At 38.8% G+C, this 20,013-nt stretch overlaps 1 protein-coding gene across 3 annotated transcripts in view; it reads right to left on the bottom strand.

The window, feature by feature from the left end:
• Positions 1 to 19,812, bottom strand: part of LOC127453155 (protein FAM110B-like) — a 21,079-nt gene extending 1,267 nt beyond the window's left edge. The window contains exons 1-4 of one of the 3 annotated variants that reach the window (XM_051719350.1): positions 19,686 to 19,812; positions 16,779 to 16,926; positions 780 to 2,707; positions 1 to 97 (exon numbers count right to left, since the gene is read on the bottom strand). The exon at positions 1 to 97 is cut by the window's left edge and continues 1,267 nt beyond it. In XM_051719350.1, the coding sequence (XP_051575310.1) occupies positions 48 to 97; positions 780 to 1,977 (1,248 nt within the window). In that variant the 5' untranslated portion in view covers positions 1,978 to 2,707; positions 16,779 to 16,926; positions 19,686 to 19,812 and the 3' untranslated portion in view covers positions 1 to 47. Of the gene's footprint in view, positions 2,708 to 16,778; positions 16,927 to 19,685 lie in introns of all 3 variants that reach the window. The other 2 variants (XM_051719348.1, XM_051719349.1) reach the window with 2 other exon arrangements.
• Positions 19,813 to 20,013: the final 201 nt, after the last annotated feature.

Genomic DNA, 20,013 nt, shown 5'->3' with positions numbered 1-20,013 from the left:
TGTACAGTATGTAGCTCTCTCTCTGTCTCTCTCTCTCTTTCTCCAATTCAGTGCATTATTATCCCCACAGGGGTGCTCTGTGTGTTTGTTCCAATGCCTGCATTTAAGGGGAAAAAAAAAGGAAACAAACAAACTTAACTGGGACAGTTGGGAAATGAGGTACACATGGTTCATTCAGTACTCATGCATCACTATTTAGCTTTATCTGTGACTGACAGGTGAAGTGTGTCATTTTTTAATATGCAGAGACAACTTTAAGTTCGCTATTAGGTTGATTCCCCTGAAAAGTGTTAACATTGTGACTCTGTGGCGCTTCATAAAATTTGCTCTGTTTGTTGAGTATCTAGACCAGCCCGACACAGCACGATCGGCTCAACCAATGGTGTGAGTTTGGGGGCGGGACTATCTGTTTGACCAATATTAAAAGGAGCAGTGTTTAGGAAAACTGTTTTTATTTTTTTATTTATTACTGTCGTTATTTTTGCAATTCTCTTTGGAATTACACACTTCACCATAAACATGAAAAAATGAGCTTGTACTGGTTGTGAAAAGCTGAACAAATCTCTTAAATACAAATCTTCTACATTAAATAAATACAACGTAATCTGTCATAAGTGTAGTTTTTCAGTATTGGAACACTGCTCCAGGCAACAGTCCAGAATAGTCTTGAGATTACGAGGGTAATCAAACAGTGGACTCTTTAGGGCCTTCCTTGGCTGCATTCCTGCAACTGTACAGCCACTTTATAACACGTGCATTTCTCTCAATAATGGACACACCTGTCGGGATCTGCTCAGCTAGCTCTTCCTGGAACAGTCCATCTCTGGAGTGTTGAGAAAATTCACTAGGTTCCGAGCCGCCTCCACCTCCAACGCTTCTCAGTAGAAGTGAGAGCGTGTCAACTGAACTGGCCCCTGCTAGAAAGTTCTCTGGTCCAAGCCTTTCCACCATTTCTAGGTCCAATCCACAGAAGTCGAAGAAGCGCTCTTGCTCAGACATTGCTAACGAGCTGTGAAGTCTTAAGTCCGACTTGGAACGTTTCAAATTGGACCGCATTCGAGGTACAACTGGCTTCCATGGGTCCATATCGTTATTATTACAGTTACCCACACTGTTTCGTAAACAGTTAATTGTGCCGTTCTTCGATTGCTTCTCCAGAAATCCAGTGTTGTCATTTTGAGGCTCCACCACTGAGTGCCCATGGTCGGATCTACTCGATCTTCGAGTCTCATTTCCCCCATCAACAGTGTCTTTATCATTGGACCAGGACATTTGAGAGTCCCCATCTCGAGAGGAGGATGTCTTTTCCTCGTTTATCACCATTTTTTGAGCAGCATCACTCCCGTTGCTCTTCTCCCGCATAGAACCTTGGAAAAGTCTTCTTACGAAGCTGTAGCCCTTGGCCTCCATGTTGCCGTTTCCGCCACCACTGCTGGGAATCTTGCATTCTTTTTTCTGTCTATATATGACCAGAGAGTCTGGACGCAGCATGCGTTTGCCGTTACTCCTACGCATTATTGGCGCACTGTGTGGGGCAACTAATGGCGTAGTGGTTGGGGTTCTAGGGGAAGGTGCAGGCGGCTTGTTCGCATTGTTGCGATTGTGTGTTTCCACAACGGTCTCGTTCTGACAGTTCTCCTTCCTGGAGTCATCCTCATTCTCATCCCTTGTGAAAACCTGTGAAGAGAAAGGGATCGAGGGTCTTCGGGGAGGTAGAACGGGTGTTGACGGACCAGACACTGTGAAATTGCGACGGGGCAGGGGTGGAGGGGTGGCGCAGGGCACCAACACAGGATCTTGCTTGGTGTTGATGACCTGTTGACTCTTGACATACTTCGCCTTATCGGCTTCAAGACGCTCCACGGCACTGATGGAGTGACCCCTGCTTCCTGCATCCATTTGCCTACGCAGGTAATCTGGCCCCTTGTTGAGGAGCCGCAGTGGAGAGGGTGAACCAACTGGTGTTAAGGGCTTCATTTTGGAATTCTGGAAAAATGCATCCAAACAGGGTGGACAAAGCAGCTGGTGAAGGTAACCCTCTCGTGTTGAAAGGTAAGCTTGTGACTTGATGAAAGTTGTCTAGGAACTACTGGTCCAATAAAGCTTCAAGATCAGATGTGTCTCAGAATACTCGCAGGATATAGACTTTGGGGATTGTTAGGGATCCATTTAATGGACTCCTATAACTACAGACTTTCAGGCATTCCAAGATTTGAGGTATCAATCTGAGAGGTTTAAGTGAGAGAGTTGGCTGCTGGGCTTTGCCAAAATTTGTCTCTTTGTTGGGCACTTTTGGAAAAGGGACAAATCAATTTCTCCATGGAATATTTATATTATGGACAAATGGGCAGAGCACAGGGAAATCCTTTTTCCACAATGCAAAATCGCTCCCAAATGAGATGTTCCCCTCACCACAAAACTGCAGAAATAGCAGTCAGCATTCACTCTGAATACAATTCTCCTTCTCCCCACTCTTGTTTCGCCCCTTCCAACTTCCTTTTTTCTGTTGATCTTTTCAGGGAAGGTTGTCTTGGTGGAAGGTAGCTAATGAGCTTGATTATTTGATTTTTGATAGCCGTGTAAGGTCTCTGGGTTGGGTCTCTATTGTCCTGCAGCGTTCTGGTTGGGCTGGCCTATACAGCTGGCACCGGTGCACTTCAGATTTCGAAAGACAGAGCTCCTGTCCTTTTCCTTTATACCTGGAACCCTGTGAAAACAAAAAAGGTAGACTCAGTTCAGTCTTTTTAGCATTTCTCAAGGGAGAGTCCAACTCCCAAAGCATAGGCCATATGGCCACACAGATAAAGGTCCCTGTAGCTTTTAACATGTTGGCAGAAATTCACGTCTGGGGCCACAGGCAATGCCATTACCTCATGCATGGACTGAGATGACTTCAGCTGAGCACAGCGCTTGTCCATTGACCTAGTCCTACATAACTGTTCACTCTTACAGATGCGCCATCCTGCACCAATTCTGTGCATTTAGTGCCAAACAGATGTCACATTCATGTTGCACACTGTGAACTCTAGATTCAAGTTAGAATATCAGGCTGTAAGCATGTGGGATTTTACGTATTTACTCTCAGATGCATTTAGAAGGTCTATTAAGGGAAATGTGACCATATGCACTCAGACTGCAGTGGTAATGGCCTTGCACTATCAGCATTAGCTTAACCCACATGCCACATTTGCATTCCTCGAGGGTTTCACTAAATAATGCAGGAGTGCGTCCATATTTTAGAAACCCTGAAATCTGCTTATAAAAACACACACACATTTCTTTTAAAACTGCAGGACTATTCACTGCATGTAATGTGGTGTAAACCACTACATTGTTTAAGGCTGGGTAAAATATAGATTTTCTGATTAATTGCAATCTTCACGATATTAATTCTTATAAAATGCAAGATTGATCTTTTTACCACGAAGTTTACTTTTACTTTAAAGTTTACTTCAGTTTTGGATGTGTTGATTATTGAACCTGTTAAATAAATAGAAATTGGACCACAGTTTGGGCCCTGTTGTTAATTTTTACAATTTATATTTACATAATGTACCAAGTTTTCCCTGTATAATTACAGTATTAACTGAGAGAGAATTTCCTTTATATGTAAGCAAAATGGACATCATAATTATATACCCAAATTAATCAAAATCAGAATCAAATTGAAAGCTTGTGAATCAGAATCAAATCAAAGCAGGAAATATGTATCGATACGAATATGAGGACAGCACAAAAACACAGGGAATGTTATTGTAAAGTAAGAATTTTAGATTAACAGTTTTGACTGCATGGTTGGCAGCAACAGAAGACATTCAAACATGATGTGCTATTTTTGTACCCCCTCGCAGGAAAAAGACAACAATAAACAGCCTTTTCAGCTGAATATGTTCCTGTGACCTAGTAAACTGAAATGACTATGGAAATGTCATTTGTTTGCCAGTGAGAAGTTATTAACTGGTCTAGAATGCAACTAAAAACAGGTGTGCATTGCTAAAGTATCAGCTTTGTCTCAACATTTAGACTCAAATACATGGATTTTTTTTTTTTAAGTAAAATAAATGTTTTTAAAAGAAATGTATTATACAGTAAAATAACTTTTTATCTTAAAAGTACAGCACCTCCGTTGTTCTTTCACCCCCTCTGAAGCTGTCCGCAATAAATCCTTTTCAAAAGTGGAACTGCAACATTTTCCAGATGTCAGACAGTCCGGGAAAAGCAGCCATTGTTTGGGAAATTTCCGGGAAAGAATTCTGAACAGGTGTTGAGCATGAGATGGAAGTCAGAAAGAGGTGAGCAACAGGGAGTCCAAACTCAGTAAACGCTACTTATTTTGACAGTAGAGCTGGGTGATATAGCTAAAACAATTATATCTCGATACTTTTAAGCTTTTTGATGATATTAAATATACATTTATGGGTCCTACTATATATTAGGTGTCTTTAACTACTATATAATTAAGCATTTGATACAATGTACTTATTATGTTTATACATGTTGTTGCATTGTACTTACATTTAAAATACCTGTATTTAATTAAATTTGTAGTTACACTGTTAACCTTACGCCTAACCCTAAACCTAACCCTACCCCAGCCTTTGCCCTAAAACCAAACTCTAACCTCTGACCCTAACCCTAACCCTACTCCTAAACCTACCCGTACTTCAACCTCAGTAGTAGCAAATGTGAATCTTGTGAGAATTTTGGAGAACACTTACACAGTGAATGCATTGTATTGTATTTCAATGTTACTGCATAGTTAAAGACACCTAATATAAAGTGTGACCCATTTATGTATTTGCTCTGAAATGGCTTAATGGTTTGTTTTTCAATTAGAGGAACCATCATTTCAACAAAACAGATTTTTTAGATTAAAAATGTTTAAAGCAAAAAGTAAATACAGTAAAAATCTAGTTAAAAATCATCATGGTATGTTTTTCCACAATGTTTTCCATTAAATGATTAAGAAACTTCCTCAGAAAATGTAATGACCTAAAGAAAAGCGCATTAAAATCATCTCAAGAAGCTCAGTTTACATTTCACAACAGCGCTTATTTTTATATGGCCAGCAAAATCATATATATTGGGAATATTTGACATATATTGCACAGCCCTATTAGTCCTTATCTAACATAATTTGAATTGCAAATTACTTGATATAATAAAACATCAAGCTATGTTCTGTTGTAACCAAAGAATGGTGCACAAAGTATCAAACAGTAGTACGTTTTTCAATAGTCCATTATCAAATCCTATTATTAGCTACGTTTGCATCTCTCTGCACCCAAGGCCATTATTGGCTTCTAGATGCATTACCTCAGTAATATAGATCTTTCCAAACCAATGTGACAACTATTTGAATGCAAGGCCAACATGTTTAAGCTGGAAACAGGGCTATTAATAGCTGAACAGAACAAATTAAAACAAGCTCACATCTCTGTTAGATTTACTGACTGATAGAATGAAAAGCTGGAAAGTTATATGTATGCACAGAGAATAGCGTTTACTAAGGGATTTTGTTTTTTCAGTGGGGGGCACTGATCATCACTGAACAGTTGTTTAACACGTTCACCCCATCATCCAAATCTTTTGCTCCTCTACAATTGCCCCTATTACCCTCAATATTCTCTAAAGAGGCAAATAAGTGACATGCAACTTTGGCTATGACCCTCTCTCTCTCTTGTGAGATCTTTGCTGGTAATAACAGCAGGTCTTTCCTAAACTCAGTGGCTTGTAATTAATCCCTGCTAAACCAACCTTCTCTGATCTCACTGACTTTCATGTTGGTATTTCTTTGCATCTCAATGAAGCTGAATAGCAGCCCGTTTGCCTGCAGGAGAGCAGAAACCAGCCATCCAACAAGGTCAAAGAGAAACCAGATGTTTTCTGTCAAGCTGTATCTAAGCCACTGTCTACTGAAGTCTTCACGCAAAGTAAGAACAAAACCAAAAAGGAGGTATCCACGTAATGTTTACAGATCTATTCACTTTCATTTTATAGCATAAAGATGCAATGAAAGCAACCTAAGCCCTATTTTAAGAGTGCTAGCGCTTAGCGCAGTGCTATGCCATAAGTCACAATCGTAAAGCCAATGGGCATGGCCATGAAGTTTGGTATTTTCATGCAAGCATGCGCTACGTCTAGGTGCAAGTGGGTTTGGTGAAATCGCGCGCACAATGCATTAATGGGCTGAGTCAAGTGCAATTTAATTTGCAGGTTCTTCTCCGCTTATTGCAGCATCTGCATCATGTTATATAGTCCATTCCCTCAGAACCAGTGATATAAACAAAGACAGCACATTCATAAGAAGTTGGTAGTGTAAATGGACTGTATGCAATGAATTAGAAGAATAGAATTATTTTTATGATAGTGAAACGCTCCTTTTATATGCTTAGAAAATGTTATTCTGGTCAGAATTTGGATGTACGCTCCATTAAATTATAGGGAATGTATATTATATTAATCTGCTGACACAAATCATGGCTAGTATTAACAGTGATTGTATCGACGCACTTCACTTCTACCGGTCGATTTTGAACAATTAAATTCATTTATTGAAACATAAAAAAATTCAACCAAAAATATTTCTAAATTCAAATTACACTTCCAACGCAATGAAAATTTTATCAAAATAACGAAATGGTAAAAAAACACATCATATATCAAATCCAAATATTTTATCCGCTCTAACTTCCAACATAAAAATCAATCTGACAACAGGTGGAAAAATACCAATACAAATTAGATCATAAACACAATTGTAAATATATGAATAATAATAATCATTAAAAAAATAAACCATAATCTATGGATTTTTTTTGTTTTTGTTTCATAAGACGGCAACATAATTTGATGTTTCACTATATTTTCAGAGTTTGGATGTGAATTTATTTCCATCTGCTGGTGGAATCTCCAAACTGCAAATGTAGCAACTGAGTTTAGGCTGAAAACAGACGTGCTTTTGAAACATATGACCTATTTCTCAAGAAAATAGCAAATTGCGCTTTGCGCCACTTCATGTACATACAGTTCACCCACAGTTTGCGTGCATACACCCAGAGATAGCGCAAACACTACAATTCATGCCCACTTGCACTTTGAATTAGCGCTCTCACGGAAATTGTATAAGATGTAGTGCATGGTTGTTGCGTGTAGTGAAAATAGAGCAACTAGTCTCATAGAGTCACGTTACCATACCTGCTTTTTTGCTGAATGATTTTTACAAGGCTTGTGGTACGTATCACAGCACTTTCCTGGAGAAATGAACACTAGAGGCGCTATAACAATAACGACTTTTCATTTTTCGCACAAATCACATCAGTTCATAAACACTTTTTGCACTGCTTCTCACACAATGCTATCTTATGACATCTAAACACTTTTAATGTTTGCATTACATAATCAAGTACATTTAAAAGCTTTTTCAGGTGTGATCAATTTGCGCGGTAGCTCAACTGATAGAGCGTTGCACTTGTGATGCAAAGGACCGGGGTACAAGTCCTGAAGAGCCTTTTAATGACACTATTGGTTAGATTTAGCTTTAACAATTAGGGTAGGGAACCTTAAAAACCTAATCTGTTTAGGAGAACATTTAACTTGTTTTTAGCACCACACAGTGGACATTTCACCTTGGAACTGCCTTGATACAGTACATGTAACGAACCATGATATTTATAATTTAGCAAAAATGTTGCCACAGTCACAACATTTTCATAAGATCAGACTAAAGGAAAGTGAGTGGTGACTGAGGCTAACATTCTGCCTAACATCTCCGTTTTTGTGTTCCAGAGAAGACTGAAAGTTTTTTTACATGTAAAAAGAAAGTTATTGGATCGAGTTGATAAAACTTCTGCCATTAATTAAAAGCAAGCGGAGATAGTTAAGAATGTGTCTGTCCCACCTATTCTGACCAGCCCAGTTACTAAAAAAGGTCCCATATTTGACTCCGATATGGAACTACAAAAGGCTCAGGATGTCCATCACAGACAAACTCTTGCATTATTTATCGGCCCAGACAATAGACCCCTCTGGCTCAATTCAGTCAGGACTGAATGCCGAGGCTCATTAGTAAGAAAAACAGAGTGAAAGAAAAGACACAACAATAAAATTCAAGAGAGACATACACTCTGGCAGAGGTAGCATATACCTCTTTACCAAAGTGAGGTATTGAGTGCCATTATGTAGTTGATGTATGATGGGCGTGGGGGTTGGACTGGCACAGAGCCACAGTCAGGTCACAAGGGACACCTTTTAACCATAACGCCCCCCCTAAATCCACTCCAAATTTTGAGGTGGACACTTAACTGACTCGGTGTGCTTCTATTGTTATTCAAACGTGACAAATGCGAGTGAGTGGATTGCCGGAGACTTTGAGGCGGGCGGCTGGACGAACGTCCATTGTAGACGTGGGATGGGTGTCCATTCATGGGCATTGTGAAGTCTAGTTGGCCCCATTTACACCTGGTATTAACCAACGGTGGTGGGTGATCCAGTCAAAAGTGGACAGTGCAGGTGTAAACAGGGGCCAAAACATTTTGTGATCACTGAAATGCACATGTGGAGGCAGTGAGATATGCATATGACTGGGTGAATCTCATGAAAACATGTCCCTCTCAATGCCAATGGTGGTTACGGCCTGGTTATGATACTGTTGTAGTTCACACTGTCATTTATCAGGGCATATATTTTCCTTAACGCACCCAGAATTTAGGAAAATATGGACTGGGGTGGGCTATTTGCATTGGGAGTACTTTGAAGTCTTGTTTTCCATGATATGTCCCCTTTTAAGAGGTTATGTGTGAAGGCGTTAACACATAAATGGACTTTACCCTACTTTTCCATAGTTATGTCATAAAACATCCTTGGTTTGGTGTTTTATGCTACAGTAGTCTGATAAAGCTGCTATAAATTCCTCTAGTGTAAAACAAATATCTCTCTAACACACAAAACCTGTCAAAAACATGCCCAGGTCACATTCCAAAATCAAAAGGAAAAAAATAACTATATCCCTGTATGGTACAGTGTAGCCATTTGGCAAGAATGTATTTTCTTTCACTTTCTCAAACATAATGCATTGCAAATAAAAGGGCAGTTTTTAAAGTAACCTATTCTGTGCTGTTTTTAAGCCACATGATGTTGATTTTGTCTCTAAGACACCTGTGTGGGGTGTGCTTGATTGTCATGAAAATAGTGTCACAATGCAAAAAAATCTTGAAGGAATATTCTGGATTAAGCTCAATCGACAGCATTTGTGGCATAATATTGATTACCACAAAAATTCATTTTGACTTTCCCCTCCTTTTCTTTAAACCCCCCCCAAAAATCTGGGTTATACTGAGGCACTTACAATGGAAGTCTATGGGGCCAATTTTTGAACTTTTTCAAAAATAATTTTTTGATGCTGTTTCAATATGAGTATATCAGTATGAGTGTTAATATGATTTTAGTGCGATAAAATCACTTACTAACCTTATCTGTGTTAAGTTATAGACAATTTTACAACTTTGTTGTCATGATGATGTAATGTCAACAAAACCTAAAACCCTAAACGACTGTAAAAATGATGATTTAAACAACATTACAGCTCAAATACTACTTGAGATTTAACAGAAAAATTAATTTGAATGCTTTTATAAAATTGTAAGCTTCACATTTCCACCTTTAAACCCTCGAAAAATTGGTCCCATTGACTTCCACTGTAAGCGCCTCAATGTACTGATTTTTGCTTTTTTTAAAGAAAAGGAGGGACGAGTCGGAATTAATTTTGTGGTAATCAGTATTATGGCACAAATGCTGTCGATTGAGCTTAACTTGTATTGAACCTGGAATATTCCTTTAATGCTCCAAAACACAGACTTCATTTTTTCTATGCAAAATTATATTCAAGAATTATATTTAATAAAGTAAATAATTTCTTTAGATTTCGGGCTGCATTGTCACCTGGACATGTTTTTGATTTCATGAGAGTTACCCAAGAGCCTCCTCAGAATTTTGACCCGTGTCCAGCATGTCCATCAAGAGCTCTTGAGTGTGGTGATCAAGGTAGTGGTCATCTATTATAGACTATTAAAGGGCTCATATCATGAGGAATCCAATTTTCCTTGATCTTTTGAGATAAAACAGTTCATTGTACTATGAAAACATTCTGTAACTTTCACAACCCAAAAACACAAGGTCGGATTTTTCTATGCATATAAAGTTTGCAAAGGGAGTGCAGTCTATTTACTCTTACTGTGACCATAACAAATGCTTGGCATATGGGGTTGCTCTCCAATAAAAAGCCTTTGACGTGAAATGCTAACTTAATAAATGCTGTTCTTGTAAAGTAATCTGACCTACATGCAGCCTTTTAAGAATCAACAAAACAGAATTTTGCAGAGGGATAGAAAAGGGCCGTTGCACAGAAAGGCCTATTCAAGAGCTTATCACTTTACAATACAGGCAATTTAGAAGATTCAATCTTAACTTCATTTCCCCTAGAAAAAAATCTTTCTTGAAAATTGCTCTGAAAAATCCCTCTTAGGCTTAGGCCAGAAATATACTTTATGCAAATACGCGTCTGCAAATGCACTTGCCCAACGCGCGTTCTTGTTGATCATTCTTATGCGTTCTGGCATTACCGGTAACAAACCTCAGTACTCAACGGGGCGCTATTTACCTTCAAAATTCTGTGCCATTAAACTGCAGTTGTTATTACTCAGGTAAGTTGCTTTAAATATACTGACTTTAACTCACTTGGTCAGCAATATTCTCTTCAAACTGTTGCTCCGCCATGACAATAGTTGACTTAAAAGAGAAAATTCATTTTAGGAGCGGTTCATACTAATCTTCATATAGCGTCCCTTGTAACAACGTTGAGAATGCAACATACTTGCGTATTGACACATTTTGGAACGCAAAAATGCACGGAATCAAGCTTGCGTTGCTAGAAGCGTCTGAATTCACGTACTTGCGTGGAGTATGTTTCGGCATTTAAAGTAAACACTAAATAAATAGATTCAATTATGTCTTAATTGCATCATTGGTGCTTGCTGGCAAATGTTGCCAAGTGTTGCTTTGGCAGCAAAGGTTCAAACAAACGTGACTTCTGGGTTGGGAAAAGGGGTGAGGGGGGAATGGTGCCCAACCCCCCAGAGGGGCAAGCCTAACTTTGCTGTCCTGCCTCGTAACATCAATCAATCTAATGGAGCACTAACAATCCTGGTCCCTATTTTCCCTCTATGACCGCAAACACCCACCAGTTCCAGTGATATTACATTGATTGCCCATTGCTCTCATGTGGGTGACCTGAATGCAACCAGCACATACATGCACAACTCTTTACAAAACACCAGCATGTTGGCAGCGCAAACCAGGACAATATATACAAAAGCAATATAGATTTATCAGCCTTGTTAGTCAATTTTCACAACCCAGAGGAAAATGTGATTGCTCAAAGGTTGCTCTTTCATAGCTTAGGATACTTAATCGAGGTCTCAGTTTATTTTGGCATTTTCAAACAGAAAGAAATAAAGACTCTAAAATCACCGTAAACGTAGTTAATTTGACTTGTGTGCTATAGCGCTCTCAAATCTCATTTACATCTGCGTTAAAGGAATGTTGCAGGTTCACTACACGTTAAGCTCAATCAACAGCACTGAAAATAGTATTGAACACTGTTTCAAAAGTATACCCACCAGACGTAAACATTATATGTGTTAACATGATTTTAGTGTGATATAATCAGGGCTTTACAGGTGTTTCCGGCGATTCATTTTCATGACAACAAAGTTGAATATAAGTTGGATACACTGTAACTTTATTCAGAAAAGGTTAGTAGGCAATTGTATCGTGCTAAAATCATATTACCGAGCTCAATGTTCATATCTTGTGGCTATTGTTTTGAAACGGTGTGTGTGAGGGAGAGACTTACAGTCTCTTCAATGGGATGTACTGCAGTTTAAAGTGTTTTTGGATCATTCCGCGGACAAAACATTAATAAAATATCTGTCCAAGAACATTCAGTATACATAGAACTCCAGACATCATGAGTTGTGTAAAATCAGATGTGATCTAGGTGCTTTAAACTGCTTTATACCGTTTGTGCCATTGAAAAGATGGTAAGTCTATCCCTCACAGCCTCGTTGTCATTCCCATTAAAAATCAAAGATGGCGCTAGTGTGAATAAGGTATAATAAATGAGGGACAAGTCGATTATTTGTGTGGTAATCAACATTATGCCACAAATGTTGTCAATTAAGCTTAACCTGTTTTGAACCCAGAACATTCCTTTAAGATTCAAAAACGGCACATTGTCACATCTTGCCAGGTTTAATGTTAACGCCAAAATGCCATTGTGTCTCATGTGTGTCGAAAGCAAATGCAACATGCCAGTTTGAATATGCAGGACGGAGATTACGATTTGAGAGCTGCAGTGGAGGGGAAGATTTCCCTCGAATAACAACCTAAATTTGCATATGACTTCAGAACACTTGGAAATGTGCAGTAATCCTATGGAATACTTTTGTAGTGTTGTTTTGTCCATTTTTGAGCTTGACAGACATGGTTACTGTGATTCTTCAAAAGAAAACTACTCCTTTTGTGTTCCACTAGTGGGTGACATGAGGGTGAGGAAATAATGACAGAACTATTATTTTAATACTCCAAAATAACTACATCACTAAGTGGAAACCAAAGATAAGTAAATATTCTCGATCACTCTTTTTCTACCTAAATAGGCCGTATGATTCATTGCCATTTCATATTGCTTCATAACGTCTACTGAACCTGCCAGCTGTCTCCTCTCATTAGTCGCTAGTCTGACTGCTTGGTTGCAAACAGCCCCAAAGTGCCACCAAAATAGCCCCTCATCTCCCCTCGACCCCCCCAGCACCTCGTCAAAAACATTGTGCCGGTGTGTAGTTGAGGCAAAGATTAATGGTTACCGACCCTGTCAGAACAATGCCTTGTGAGCGTGACAAAGGATACAGGCCCCTTCATGTGTGATGAACAATCTGGGCGGTAGTGGTAAGTCTGATTAGACCTGGCAGGGTTGCAGCGCTATCTAGCCGAGCTGCGGACAATTAACAGAATGTGTGACTGCTGCCTTCAAGTCCTGTCAGAATGATCGTATTTACGTGATGAATGTATATGAATGCTTCCACAATGTTATATTTACCTGTTAAGTTAAAATACCTTCTCATTTTCGAGTTTAATATTCAGAGGCAACCATTCGTAGGTTGAGTTCCCCAAAAAGTGTGGCTCTGTGGCCCTATTTAAATATTCTTCCAATTGTTTGAGTGGCCCGACCAGCCCAACGTGGCTTAAAAAATGGCGACTTTGGGGTGGACAATCTGTTTTTATGACCAATGGAAGAATGTTCGGGAAACCTGTCTGAAACCTCATAATTATTTGCAAATTAACTAAAGAATCATGGGGGAAGCTAATTAGTATTGGTAATAATTAAGTTATTATTGTGAATGTTGACTGGCCCCTTCTATTAGTTATTAGTTTGTATACGCATTTTATGTTCTGTTAATGCAGAATAGCGATAGATCTTGCCAGAAAGTTCTACTGAATTAGCCACGTTTATGATAAAAAACACTACGTTTCTCATCAATCTTTTTAGCGGCACATGAATGCTAAAATATGCATACATTGCACACCTAATGCGCATCATTAACGCTAGAAAAGCCGGGAAGTGAAAAAGAGAGAAAGAAATCTCAAATTGCTCAAAAGCGTCAGTTTCATTCCCACCGAAATCACTTGAACACGCATCACATCGAAACGACTTCTGGGCTTGCAATGGCCAAAGTATACCTCGTTTTTCTGCATGTGCGTGATGCAAATTTCGTCATCTGCACATTATGTGGGGATTGTCCGCGTGCAGCCAAGTTTGTCTAGACATGGGGACATTCCGCGTCTTTGTGCATCATTGACTGTGCTAAAAGAGCATCACAAAGCAGGTGCATAGTGCATATGCATTGAATGTGTCCGTATGGGCTTGCATTCAAAAGAGTATACATTGAAAGGCTGAATGCTCAACAATGCACGAGATGGAATGGCACGCAGAAAAGCGACGTGTACCCTTGCCTTAAGTAGTAGCCTCCTCTTCAAGGAGGACTTGAAGGCAGGATTAGACCGACTCGCACCCCCAGCTGTCATTCAAACCAACTGGGGATAGTTGGAATTTGTTGATTTAATATTAATACTAAAGTGAATAAATAAATCATGAGCTTTATAAGAAATAGATGCAATGATGAAGGGAAATAAGCCATGATGGGAGTGAAATATAGTACCTTTCACTCAATGAGCCATAACTCATAACACACACTCACACGTTCACACACACATGTCGGTGCAGCTATCATTATGAGGACTCTCCATAGACATAATGATTTTTATACTGTACAAACTATAGATTCTATCCCCTAAACCTAACCCTACCCCTAAACCTAACCCTCACAAAAAACTTTCTGCATTTTTACATTTTCAAAAAAACATAAATTAGTATGTTTTTTAAGCGATTTGAATTATAGGGACACTAGAAATGTCCTCATAAACCACATTTATAGCATAATACCCTTGTAATTACCAGTTTGTAACCTAAAGAAAATATCCTCGTAAACCATACAAATCCCACCCACCCACACACCCACACACACACACACACACATACTGTATTTTAAGAAGGTGATGTTACTTTGAAGAACCAAGACCATTTACCCTCTAATTAGTAACCTGAGCTGTTACCAGGTGGTTTAACACATAGCCCTGCTTCAGCCACACATTAGCGCTACAAATGCAACGTTTTCTTTTGGGAAAATGACTGTTTACATGATTGCACTTGAGGAGAAAATACAGGGCTGAAAGACGAGCAACATTTGGATTTAATAAGTTTGTACGGTAAAACAAGACAGCTGCTGCCTTTCCTTGTTGGACCCATAAAAAACATTTGTGGGACACAGTATCTCAGTAGTTTAAACTGCTGTGGTCAACAAATTGACTGTGAGTTTGTGGAATCTCTGAAAGGGCTTGGAAAATGATTGGTCAGAATTGTGTCAGGGATCAAGGCCCAATGGGGTTCAGTGGCTTACCACTGCAGTGTGGGCATTCTGTTTGACTGAACGCCCCCCATTGGCTTTTGCTTCTTTGTTTTGAACAGGGATTAGAAATGGTTCAAGGAACAAACTTCTAGATGTTAATAGAAAATGGGGACAAATTCCATTTTCAATTGTTTGAGAGTGATATTTTTAAATGCTGTTAACATTATTTTTTACATTTTAAGTCAATTTGATTACTAGAATAAATGCACACACAAAATTTAAAACTACTTTGTTTTCTGTTAGTTACAACTCACTTGCTAGGTGGGTAGACAAACAACCATGGAGATTTTACATTAAAGTTTTAGACACTTAGCGCTATAAAAACGCTTAGTTACTGACGTTGAAACAACCAGCTCTCATTTTAAAAAGGTTAACCATTCTTTTATTTTGTTTTAACTAGGACTGTCGATTTAACGCGCTAATTCAGTGCGAGTAATTCCATAAAAAAATGTGTTAAATAATTTGCGTAGTTAATCATGTCCCTGGATATTAGTAAGGAATATTCCAACCATCAGAGCAATTCAAGCTCGAAGAACCACCTGTTTTCAGCAGGGGGCAGTAAGCCAAACTCCAGCTGTACAGAAAACCACGCTCGGGCTTGCTCACCGCGACAGCACAAGATAAGAATGTGTTTTTGCGTTCAAAGAACAGCTGGAAGGAGCACAATTTCGAATGCAGGGATCTCGAAACATGTTTTACTGAGTTTCAAACTACGTTTAACTTGGCACAGTGACCTACAAATGCTGTGTTTATGACGCAATGCAACCCAATTGAGATGCTCCAAAGCACCCGTCTGATGCATACAGTATGTACATTGAGGCATCCTTAGAAAAGCCCTTATAATAAATCTACTGTATTTCAGAATATAGGCCAATGATAGGCTTATGTTTAATAATAAGGAAATTAACAATATATTTCCCCATTTCTAAGTCCTCATTTTGTATTGTCTTATTTATTTACCACAATAATGTAATGCATTTTAATTATCTGAATTATTATTTTTATAATATTTATGATTTTTTAAATATAACTTTCTTTTATTTTTTGTACAATTTTTATTTATTTCTCCTGTTTTTCTCCCCAATTTGGAATGCCCAATTCCCAATGCGCTCTAAGTCCTCGTGGTCACGTAGTGACTCGCCTCAATCCGGGTGGCGGAGGACGAATCTCAGTTGCCTCCACGTCTGAGACCGTCAGTCCGCGCATCTTATCACGTGGCTTGTTGAGCGTGTTACCGTGGAGACATAGTGCGTGTGGAGGCTTCACGCTATTCTCCAAGGCATCCACACACAACTCACCACGCGCCCCACCGAGTGTGAACCACATTATAGCCACTACGAGGAGGTTACCCCATGTGACTCTACCCACCCTAGCAACCGGGCCAATTTGGTTGCTTAGGAGACCTGGCTGGAGTCACTCGTGACTCAAGGTGTGGTAGTCAGTGTCTTTACTCGCTGAGCTAACCAGGCCCCCAAATATAAGTTTATTATTATAATATATTGAATTATTGTTATTTAGAGGGACTTTCTCAGCAAATATTTACATATGCGATTAATTCGATTGATCCTTTTAATCAACTGACAGCCCTTGTTTTAACCGGTTACCATTTGTAAACAATGTAGCGGAATGCCAAAACATCAAAAAACAGTTTCCGCACAGAATGAACCAAATTTAAAAACATTTTATTTCTAATACCTGGTTCTGATCGTCCTTTTTAAGTCCTGTCACATCTGTTCATCACAATGATGTCAGAGTTCTTGTCAACACCTCTGATGAGAGATGCAGTCAGCTCAGGTCTGGCACAGATCCGTTAGGTGTGATCCACAATGCCCATAGGCCTTCCCTGACAATGAAAAAGTGTGCATGCTTGCTGTTACTTTCATGTTTGAGGTCATCATTTGGGTGACGAATGCAATCATTTGGCAGTACTGCAAAGAGTTTGACTTGATACTGATTTTCATTAGCTGCTAGTCTGATTTGTTTACCAAATCTCTGCACAGATACTGTTTTTTTACCAAATCTCTGCACAGCATCACCCCCCTGATGGCTTAGGACCAGAAACATACTCTACACAAATACGCAAACACAGGCACAAATGATTGGCCAACATGCTGCAAGCGCAGGATACTGTAAGTTGAACAAAACGATGTAACAAACCTTGTCAAAGTTCTCAAGTGGCCAATGCATGAAATAACCGGATGCGTTATTATTCAGGTAAACAGCTATAAAGATGTTTAAAAGATCTGACTTGGTCAGCAAGATTCTTTTGAGAGTACAGCAATACAGCACAACAGTTCCCGCCAACTTTTCAACCGTCATAGTTCCGGACGTATTTTTCCCATACATTTTTTCCATACGGATTTCATAAAAGTCTTCAGAAAAAATGTTCAAGCCATGGACCAAATCAACCAGCTCCAAGGTGAATCACAACATTACAAAATTTGATTTGAAGCCAAAAAATCAATAAAAGTTTGTGTGAAATATTGTCGTAATCAGACAAGCTTTTAAAGGTGAATATTAGATGGAGGTATCAAATTTAAAACTAAACAATAGTGTCCTAAAATCAAATGATAGGTGATTGGACAGACACTCTTAAACCAACACCTAAACTTAACCGATTGTGTGGAAAAAGCAAAATGGGAAATGAAAAGCACATTTTATGAAGCAACCACATAATCACTTCTATGACACTTTTGTCTCTCATGTCAGCTTGTGTGCATGGCTGGGCTCGAACAGCGGTCTTCCAAGTCCAAAGTTCAACACTCTTATCAGTTCCCCTGAAATGAATGGGATTTTTACTTCCCTCAGCATCATACCGATGTTTACATTTTACATGCATCTGCACATCAGAGAGCTGATGGAGCAAGACCTTGCCACAGACATGTGTTTATCCTATTTTAGGAGGTAGAAGACAATACAGCAGTATGAAGAGACCTCACTAGTGGTTCAAGGACAGGTGAAATCCCTGCGTTTGGTCTGCTTTTTAAGAGTGTTTAGACTGGTCCTGAGTGTTCATACTGCTGAACTTTCAGAAAGTGTGTGCACGCTTTGCACACCTATAGTCCAAGTCCATCACTGGGGGAAGGTTAACAGCATTGTCCTATCCATTTACACATAACTCAAGAAACTTAAAAAGATAGTTGTCCCAAACTTAAAATTCTTTCAATTCTGTAATTTACTCACCCTCATGTTGTTGCAAACCCGTATGACTTTCTTTTATCTAACATTAAGTATAATGTTAGGGACTGACAGCCTCAGTCACCATTCACTTTCACTGTATTGGGAAAAAATAGATGCAATGAAAGTGAATGGTGACTGTGGCTCATTCTGGGTCATTCTACCTTTTGTGTTCAAGTTACATGGATTTGGAACAACATGATGGTGAGTAAATGATGACAGAATTTCATTGTTGTGTGAACTGTCCCTTTAATGCTGTAAAGCGCCACAAAATACTAATATTTAATAGTAAAACAGTGTCTGTTTGGCATGAAGGAAATTTTATTAGACTGCTGTGACATGCATTTCCAAAAACATATTCCTTTTTATACCTGCAGTCTTATGTTTCTTTAAAGCTTCTCATGTGACACCAACCCAATCTTCTGGTAAAACTCTGAGCACTTGTACTGTGAAAACTTTAGGTTTGCTATAGCAAGCACCAAACATTTGACAAATGTTTCCCTTAAATATATTGCATTTCCAAAACATTTGGAAATACGTTAAAATGGTCTATCCATTTGATGATAAATACTTTCTATCCTAATTTAATATGCAGAGACAACTATAAGCAAGCCATTTCGACTTCATGAAAAGTGTGAACACTGTGGCGCAATAAAGACATTGACATTGCTCTGTTTGATTGAGCGGCGTTACAGCGTGAGATTGAGGTGGGATCTGTTTGGCTGACCAATTGCAGACATTAGGAATGTTTGTAAACAATAGTTTTTGCAATTACATTTGATGCCGCTAATGGTGCAGAAATTACGTACTGTGCCTTTAAGAAAACTGTTTCAATTGTTACATTAAATATTCTATTTCATTCTACTGTGTTTGTGATCAATCACACTGAATTAGTATTATAGATACTATTCACCTTCTTGCATAATAAGGAAACTCAATAAATATAATGTCATTTAAAAATGTATCCATGGTTCTAATTAATGCATATGCAAATGATGTTAAATCGCCCAATTTCCTCCATTCATACAGATTTATTTTTTTAATCTGTACTTTGCCCAAATTAACCTAAAAAAGCTGCATTGGGATTCATTATTTACAAAAATAAAATATATAATAAAGTTTTTTAATTGATAATCATAACTGCTTAAAGTGTAGCCTGCTTAAAAATAATTAAAAATAGCAATCTTTACGAAAAGCAATGACCAGTTTAGAGATTTAAACTCAGCTGTCTCTTTAAATGCCTCATGAAATGAATTTATAAATAAGAATTTATGCAAAACGTGGTTTCTTATCATTCTAGTTATCAAAGCCGCTGTTAAAGCGCTGAATGAACTGCGTGTATTTCGGTACTAAATTAATCATTCGCTGATCGGATAGCCTGTTAGTAAATCTCATCGATATATAAGAAGCTCAAGCTGCTCTTACCTTTAGGTCAGATCCGTATCCGCGTGTTAAAAGCTCGTATAATTCCCGTGTAGTGTCTCGATTGCGGCTTATTGGTTTCTCAGCTGCTGGCACGAGCTGCGCGCACTGAGTGCCGGAGAAGCGTTTGTTGCTCGCGGATGAAGGGAACGGAACGGGACCATCCCACCACAACAGTGGGCGGGCAGGTATGGAGCTGTGTAAACTGACCCTCACCATTAACATGAGAGGAGAGGGGGAGATTGTTTGGGAGATGAGACTGATCTACACACTTTGCATCAGTCATATATAGATATAAATCAATATAACACATATATTTAAAAAATCAACA

Source organism: Myxocyprinus asiaticus, chromosome 15, assembly GCF_019703515.2.
Source record: "Myxocyprinus asiaticus isolate MX2 ecotype Aquarium Trade chromosome 15, UBuf_Myxa_2, whole genome shotgun sequence".
Classification (NCBI taxonomy): domain Eukaryota; kingdom Metazoa; phylum Chordata; class Actinopteri; order Cypriniformes; family Catostomidae; genus Myxocyprinus; species Myxocyprinus asiaticus.
The sequence above is the reverse complement of the archived record's forward strand: the minus strand, read 5'-3'. Positions and strand labels throughout refer to the sequence as shown.